Source organism: Rhineura floridana, chromosome 1 (assembly GCF_030035675.1).
Source record: "Rhineura floridana isolate rRhiFlo1 chromosome 1, rRhiFlo1.hap2, whole genome shotgun sequence".
NCBI lineage: Eukaryota > Metazoa > Chordata > Lepidosauria > Squamata > Rhineuridae > Rhineura > Rhineura floridana.
The window spans coordinates 108,473,494-108,482,161 of NC_084480.1; the positions used below are offsets into that span (position 1 = coordinate 108,473,494).

The window sequence follows — 8,668 nt, forward strand, 5'->3', positions numbered from 1 at the left end:
ACTACAGCACTCGTACATCTTGCCAAAGAATTCTGTTATTAGCTAATGTGAGCTGTTGATAATTAGCATCAGAGGAGTGCCTTTGTTTCGACTTGAATATATTGTTAGACCGTAATCTAAATCTTAATTAGAACTTGCCATCGAAGACTCTAATAACATTAGTAATAAAACATTAAATAATGCAAACATGAGAGTAGGTGGCGCTTAGAAATTTGAAAATTAATATAATATAGAGTTGCATATTGTGTTAGCTTGTTACTGAAGGGCTCTTTTTACCTTCATTTAGTGCATGAAAAATTAACATTGGCATTTCCTGTAATATTCATGTAACAAGACTTATGACTTGTAATGGGGGAGAAAAGGCATGCTCTCTGTGGGTTTGCATAGAAAATAATGTTCCATGCTGTGAATTTTTGATGAAGCTCAGCTTGCGAGGCTGATGCAGGTTTGCTTTCCTGCTACAGATCTATGAGGATTCCATTGTTCTCCAGTCGGTGTTCAAAAGTGCACGGCAGAAGCTTGCCAAAGAAGATGAAAGTGAAGAAGAAAGCAACGAGGAAGAAGATGATGAGGAAGATGAGTCAGAGTCAGAATGTAAGTCCCTCATTGAAAACTGAGCATGAAAAATACTTATTTGGTATTTGGTCATTTTTTATCAGGGTAGAAGGCTTGCTGCTGGCTTTCCAGTCTGAGCAGGTTTGATTGCATTCTTCCTGGCCTTGACCTTTGATCATTGCCATCAACAAAAAGTACAATCTACAGAGAACTCCCCTAAATGGATCTTGGATCTACTGTACTGCCTTGTTCTCATTTGGATAAGAGTTGTAGCTCAGTGGTAGAGAACATACTTTACATGCAAAAGGTCCTAGGTTCAATGATTTTGGTGTGTCCACTGTAAGTATGACTAAATCTGGATCCAATCCATTAAATCTAACCATTAATTTCTTGAATTTTTACTCTTTTTCCAGCCAAATCTGTGAAAGTAAAAATCAAACTAAACAAAAAGGATGATAAAAATCGGGACAAAGGTAAAGGCAAGAAGCGGCAAAGTCGAGTAAAAGCCAAACCAGTTGTGAGTGATGACGACAGTGACGAGGATCAAGATGAAAATGTACGTTTTGCTTACAGAAGCAGTAGATATGTTTTTCCTTCACTATGCCTGTTACTGCAGTCTTCATTGCATTGACCTGGCTTTATTTATTTATTTTATTACATTTACATGCCGCCTTTCCTAAAAGGAGGCCAAAGTGGTATACATGGCTCTCCCCTTCTCAGTCTCATCTTCACAACAACCCTGTGAGGTAGGTTAGGCTGAGAGACAAGCCAAGGTCATTCAGTGAGCTTCATGGCTGAGTGGGGATTCAAACCCTGGTCTCCAAGGTCATAGCCCAGCACTCTTACACCACACTAGCTCTCAACTTTAAATTTTAATAATCTAGTGCAGCCTTTCCCACCACCACCTTGGTGCCATCCAGATGTATTAGACTACAATTCCCATTGTGCCTGAGCAGGCTGGGGCTGCTGGGAGTTGTAGTTCAAAATATCTAGAGGGCACCAGGTTGAAGCACACTGATATACTGCTTAATCATTAGCATTTCTAAGCGGTATACATAAAAATGAACCATGCAAAAATAAAACAATCATAAAACCAAACACTACCTTAAAATGTTTGCTGGAACAAGGAAGTCTTATTCATGCACCTGACATTCAGCAAGGAGGGTGGCTGTCTAATTTCAGTTGACAGGAGTTCCCCAGGCTTAATAGTTAGTATGTGGACTAAATGGCTGTAATTGAAGGAGCCCAACAGCTTGTTTGGAACTCCAAAGGGAGATTTAGCACTTTATTTTTCAAACAGAAAACTATTTCACATGAATCGATTTTGTGATATTTTTTTTTTAACTTCAGTTGATTTTGTGGTTCTGAATTTATTTATTGCTTTATGAGGATTATATGTTGTTACCCACCCTGGGATCATCAATTTCATGAAAAATGAGGTATAAATGTAACAAATAAACAAGTAAATGATAACCTTCAGGAAGATTGCACCTCAAAGGAAAAAAAGTGTGTGCCCAAGCCTAAAGTAACTTTTTAGAGCTCGCCCTATCAATTTAAAATTAAGTTCTGAGGCTTAACTAGTATATGAATAGCTGGGGGGGGGAGCCCTCTGTTCTGTTCAAGAACCACATGACACCCAAATGGGCCTCTGGGGTTCCTTGAAGAACAGCATCCCTATCCTTAATGGCAAATTGGTTTTTGAAACTCGAGTTCTAAATGCAGTTTGTGATATGCATGGGGACCTGCAGTTCAAATGAAAAAGTACCAGAGGGTGCACAAAGGTTGTTCTTTGGATCCTAGCCAATTTTGTTTTCTTTTTTTTAAGTTTTAATGTTACCTATAAGGGCAAACTTAAGGGGCTGTGTTCCCATATGCACTTATGTGGCATAAGCCTCACTGGGATTCAGTTCTGAGTAAACATACATAGCATCAGCGTTGCATGGCTGCAGTCTTTTTCTATGCTTGAAAGTAAATCCTATTGAATGTAATGAGACCTCCGAATGAACATGCATAGGGCTATATGTGATAGCACACAAACATAGTATAGAACATCTTAGGGCAATCTAGACGCATTACCAGATTAACTGCATTTATTTTAGTGGAACTTGACTGCTTAGTTATCTCTGGATTGTAACTTGTTTCTTTATTGTTCTAATATAGCCGTTGAAGCAATTTGTCTTTTTAATTTTAATGCTTTTACAAAAAAAAAAGCTCTAACCTTTCCCCCCTTCCTCTTACGTTTAGGACCAGTCAGAAGCAAGTGGAAGTGATGACGAGTAATTCATACGGTCAAATTTTCTTAAATGAGAACGTTTCTTGTCTTCTCTCATTTTACACCCAGTGAATTCACTTTGTCAAATAGGCATTGGGGTGTTTCTGTATTTACATCATCTATAACTAGCTTTAGGGTAGTGCCAGACAAACATATGATATCATGGTGTAAAAAAAAGAAAAATGTAACATACTGTGACCAAATGGGCCTCAAAGATTAAAAAAAAAAGCTTTTGATGGAAAAAAAACATGGGTTGATAGTATATTTCTACGGGATAGGGTTCGCTTACTAATAGTTTGACATTCCTGGTTTCAATATTTGATTAGATGCTATCAACTAGCATCAAAAAGATTTAAAAGCAATGTCTTTTGTAGCATTGCTAACCAGGGGAAGCCATTAAAAGCAACTGGTGATTTTATTTTTCATCAGGCAGTTTTCAAGGTTTTATTAGTTCTGTATTTGTTTTTACACTGTGGTGCATATATGCAATTTTGTTTCATAGCTTCTTAAAATGTACAGTAGCTAGCCTCTACCTTGTCCTGTCTCATTCACTGCTTCACTTGATGCTCAACAATCTCTTGAAAAAGAAATGCTTTTTGCTGTATAACATGAAATGTATGTCTACTGTAAACTTTGCTTTTTCTTTCCCCCCCTCTCCTTTTTTTCTTAATTACAAAAAGTTGGATTTAAAATGCTATTGAGTATTGCAATCTATATAGTATAATGAATGGCTTCTTTTATCAGATTATCTTTTGTGTTACCAATGTGGTTTGCCACCTTTCCCCAAAGTGTACTTAATCTTTGCTTTCTTTGCACAATGTCTTTGGTTGCAAGTCATAAGCCTGAGGCAAATAAAATTCCAGTAATTTTGAAGGATGTGTGTCATTAGTGTTTTCCTAACATAAAGATGCTGCAGCATTGAGCTTTATCCTTTAGCTACCACTAGAGGATATTCTGAAATAAATGGCTGTCCCCAAGGGCCACTATCCCCTACTGTCTGGTCTGGCAGGTCGGGCCTTGCAGCACCAAAGAGAGCTGCAAGTGAGCAACTTGCTCCAAAGAAGGCTTGAAGTAGACTGGGACCTTCTGAGTTTATTCCTCCAGTCTATCTCTCCTAGGTTCCCCCCCTTTGGTGAGAACAGTAGTCCTTAAAGGCCAACCCTCTGGCCTGTGGAGCAGCACTTCTGCATTCCCTGGCCTCCCACCTGCTGTGCTTCCTACACTGTTGGACCGGTGAGGTAGGATGGGAGGTACTTGGTTCCTTGGACCCAGGGGAGGCTCGATGGATCCTGGTGCTGTGGCACCTGATTCTGGGGCTTCTACCTACCAGCCTTGAATTTAGTGGCCCCCTGGTCACCAGCATCAGGCTCGAGTCAAACACACATTCTGACTCTGCAGCCTCTGACACTGTACCTTAATCACTACCAGACTCTGTGTCCATGCCAGGTGCCATCTGAATACTTCTTTCCTAGATGACCCTTTGGGATTCCATGTCATGTTTGTCTGTATGTCTGATTAGATTTATATCCTGACCTTCCTCCCAAAGGGAGCACAGGGAGACAAGTATCTGTGATGAAACAATACAATTAAATAAAATAAAAACATAGTCAAAATATTTTAAAAACATTAAACAAATTTAAAAACAGGTATAACCAATCATGTGTCTGGATAGGCCCTCCAAAACAGAAAAGTTTTCAGCAAGCATCTAAATATAGTGAAGGAGACTGCCTAATGTCAATAAGAGTTGCAGGGCACAGTGGTGCCACACTAAAGAAATGACTCCTCGCAAATGCGGAAAGATAATTGTACGGCACTTGTAAAGTGCAAGTTCCACAGATGTATGGGGTAAGGAGAGCCCTCAAGTAAACTGATCCCAAGCTATTAAGTGTTTTATCTACCAATACTAACACCTTGACCTCAGCTCAGTAGCCAGGACAGATTTTTCAGCACAGGTGCAACATGCTGATTAAAGTTACCAGTGCCAGGACCACATTACAGGAATGGCTGCAGATGTCTTATCAACTGAAGCCTATGAAAGGCACTCCTAGCCACTATGGCCATTTGGGCCTCAAGTAACAAAACTGGATCCAGCTGGATCTACCTGCTGATCAAGCAGCTTCAGTCTTCCCCAACCTGGTGCCATACACCCCCACCAGATTTGTTCAACTACAACTCGCATCACCCCTGACCATTGACCATACTGGTTGGGGCTGATAGGATTTGCAGTCTAACAACATATGGAGGGCACCAGTTTGGGAACCACTAGGCTACAAGATGCTGTTGACCTCCTAGACCTAGAACAAGGTGTAATTTGAGCCAGGATTTTATCTTACTTCCCCAAGTCTTATTCACATGTTTATCCAATTCAAACCATGCTCTTTTGCACATGTGACACAGCACTGAGTGTGTGTTAATGAGATAATGTGTTTTTTTTTATTATGCAGGATGTATGCTCATAGGCCCTATTTGTGCAGTCCTTCTCCCTTTAAAAAAGTGCATGTGTGGAGTTTCTTTTCAAATAGTCATTTCCACTAAAAATGGGGGTGGGGTGAGGATACACACAGCCAAAAACAAGCTCTAACATACAGCATATCTTCTAACTTCCTGTTAGCTTCAGGGTTAGCTTTATAGACATTTTGTTGTTGCTGTACAAGGGCTTTATTTGTCTGTTTATTTTCATAACTTTTATATTACACCTTTCTTCCATCATGGAACCTCATACATGTGGTTCACAGGCAATCATCCATCTAGGCACTGATCAGATCCAGACCTGCATAGCTTCAGCAAGGTGGAAGCCTCATCTGCCTTCAGGACCATACCCTGGTACATAACAATGAAGAAGGTAGCTTTTGTTGGTGTGTGTGGAATTGCGTGGCCAGCTCTTCACAGGTATACAGCGAGACGTTCAAGAAATCCAAGCACAGACAGAGAACTTGTTTAAGAGTCCTTTACTGGGGACATTAAAGTAGCAAACCAGCTTACAAGACTTTTCCCTTCACGATCACAACACCTAGCAAGAACTCCTTCCCCCACAGAGCTTTCGGTTTCTCTCCAGCCTTTTTGTAGATAAGACTGGCCTCGCTGGGCACAGCTGCCTGCCAATGTCCTTGGTGCTCTGCCTGGCTGGATTAACCCCATAACTGCAGTTTTGCTCTGCTCCTCATGTGAGGCACATACACACATATCCAACAGCCCCCACCTGTGTCTCACATGTATATAATTACATTCATTAATGCAGCTCTACAGTCCTTTGCCACATCACATTACATTCTACAGTACAGCTTTACATTCTGGTTTACATTGGTCGTTGGTTCCTTTGGGTTTTATTCACAAAATTTGGGTTTTACACAAGTCAAATATAACATTTCTGCATCCACTTCACGTTCATTGTATGCACCCGTGCTGCTGACTATACCCACTTGAATCTGTCTGGCGGCTTCCCAATGTTAGCCCTCTCGGAGCGCATCAAGGGTACCGGAGCTTCGGCTCCCCCTGTGCCACCATTATCTGTACTTGTACCTGGCATGGCTTGTTCAGGTGCAGTCAGATCATCAGCTTTTCTTTTCCTTGTTTTACGTTTGCCCCATATTAATTCATTTAGAGCATCTTTCAATGGTATTTGAGTCTCTTCTGTTTTCACCCCTTGCGTTGGTGCATTGTCTGACCCATTTAGAATAACAGACTGGTTTTGGTCCCACGGCTTGACTGAGATCTTTATGCTCCTACTCAGCACAACTTGCTATGTCTTAGGAACCCAAACCCTGTAAAAAGTGTGTTGGAAACCCAGCACAAATGCTTCCTGTGCTCTGGGCGCCAGTTTTCCATGCCTTTTTCCCTTTGGAATATGTACCCAGCACCTAGCCCCGAACCGCTCAATGTGTTGCACCCTCGGCTTTCTTCCCGTGAGTTTCTCATAGGGCGACATCCCAATGGCACTGTGCAACACCCTGTTGTGTATGTATGCTGCATACAAGATGCACTCTCTCCAAAATGAGCCTGGTAGGCTAGAATCCCCCAACATGGCTCTCATCGATTCCTGAAGGGCTCTATTTTTTCTCTCTGCAACCCCGTTAGAAAATGGAGAAAACTGAGCTGTAAAGTTTTGTACTATTCCCTTGCTTTCCAGGAATTCATGCAATGCTTTGCCTGTGAATTCCTCCCCCCCTGGTCTGAGCGAATACGTTTCATGGTAGTGCCATGCTGTGTTTCAATCCTTTTGATAAACAGACGTAGCTTCTGTTCTGCCTCATCTTTTCTTTTCAGTAGATAAACATGACAGAACCTCGTAAAATCATCAACCACGACCATAAAGTATTTAGCACCCCCTCGTGAACTCTGTATCGGCCCTGACAGATCAACATGTATCAGTTGGTAGGGAGCGGTTGTGGTGCATTCCGCCTCTTTATTGATGGGTGCAACTGTAGCCTTCGCTTTACAACAGGCATCACAATCCATCAGTTGCCCACACTCTGTCAGTTTCATGTTTTAGCTATGTGTAGGGGTTTTCTTAATAGTCTCATAGTTGGCATGTCCTAACCTTCTATGCCAATCATGCACACAGCCATTATGTGTCTGTCTCTCTGCACTCAACGTAGCACACCCTGCATGATTGCTCTGTATTATGAACTGTGAATCTGTTAGGCACCCTTGCATGCAGACCTCACCCCCTCTTTGCACAATACATTTCTCTTTATCAAAGGTTACAGTATAGCCAATATCAACCAACTTCTTCACAGATAGAATATTACTAGCTAATTGGGGTACATACAAAACGTCCATCAGAATCCCAATCTTACTTAACTTCACTGTGCCTCGTGCCAGAACGTCCCTCCTGGATCCGTCAGCCAACAACACAGAGTCTTTTACTGCTCTCGACGTGTGAAACAGGCTTCGGTCCTTCAAAAGACAATGGGATGCACCGCTGTCACACTCCCATTGCGTACCGATGGTTTGAGGCTTTTCTGCGCTTACAAAGTTCACACTTGACTGCTTCCAGCCACAGTCTCTGCTTTTCCGCCTGGCTGCACAGTTCCTTTGTATATGACCCCGTGCTCCACAAAAATAACAGGATTTCAGCCCCTGCTGCTCCTTGAAGTTAGATTGCTTGCTTTTGACAGCTTCCTTCTGCTCAGTTCTTTTCTTCTCCTGTCTCCTTTGCCATTCTTGGTTCAGTTTTTTCTCCACAAAGTCCAAATTCAGGCCTCCGTCTGGCATAGCCTCCATCGACATCACGAGATTATTCCAGGTTTTGTCAAGTGAAGCCAAAACTATGTACACCTTTTGAAGATTGCTATGCTCCATCCCTCTGTCCTCCAATTCTGCAAACAAACGTCTGAACTCTGTTAGATGCTCGGTCATGGTGCTATCTTCAGTTAGACGCATCTGGTACAGTTTCCTCGCCAAGCAAAGTTTGCTCCCCGCTGTCTGTTGCACATGTACAGTTTGCAACACATCCCACATCCGTTTCGCTGTGGGTTCATCTCTTACATAGAGCAATTGAGAGTCAGAGAGTGCCAAAGTAATAAAAGCCTGTGCCTTCTCATCCTTACGCGTCCAGGCCGCCTGAGGAGCCGCCGGTGGGGTGGTGTCGATAACTTCAAACAAGTCTTCTTTAATCAGAAACGCTCTCATTCGTAGCTTCCAGTTGGCATAGTTAGTCTTCGTGAGACGTTCCATAGGCATGCCTGCAGACATATTCACTGCCATTGCCGCTCACCTCTTCAAGGCACGATCAAGCTGCCTTCCTGAGCTCTGTCTTGGATCAGAACAGTCTTCACTGCGCTGTAAAGTGCACCGGATCTGGGCCCATAACCCTGTTGGTGTGTGTGGAATTGCGTGGCC

General features: G+C 42.2%; 1 protein-coding gene across 6 annotated transcripts in view; it reads left to right on the forward strand.

Annotated features, from left to right (window-relative positions):
* The window catches only part of SMARCA2 (SWI/SNF related, matrix associated, actin dependent regulator of chromatin, subfamily a, member 2), a 166,370-nt gene extending 162,686 nt beyond the window's left edge, over positions 1-3,684 (forward strand). For all 6 annotated transcript variants that reach the window (XM_061628942.1, XM_061628910.1, XM_061628932.1 and 3 more), the window contains 3 exons: positions 465-594; positions 969-1,111; positions 2,800-3,684. In XM_061628942.1, coding sequence (XP_061484926.1) covers positions 465-594; positions 969-1,111; positions 2,800-2,835 — 309 coding nt within the window. In that variant the 3' untranslated portion in view covers positions 2,836-3,684. The remainder of the gene's footprint in view (positions 1-464; positions 595-968; positions 1,112-2,799) is intronic.
* Positions 3,685-8,668: the final 4,984 nt, after the last annotated feature.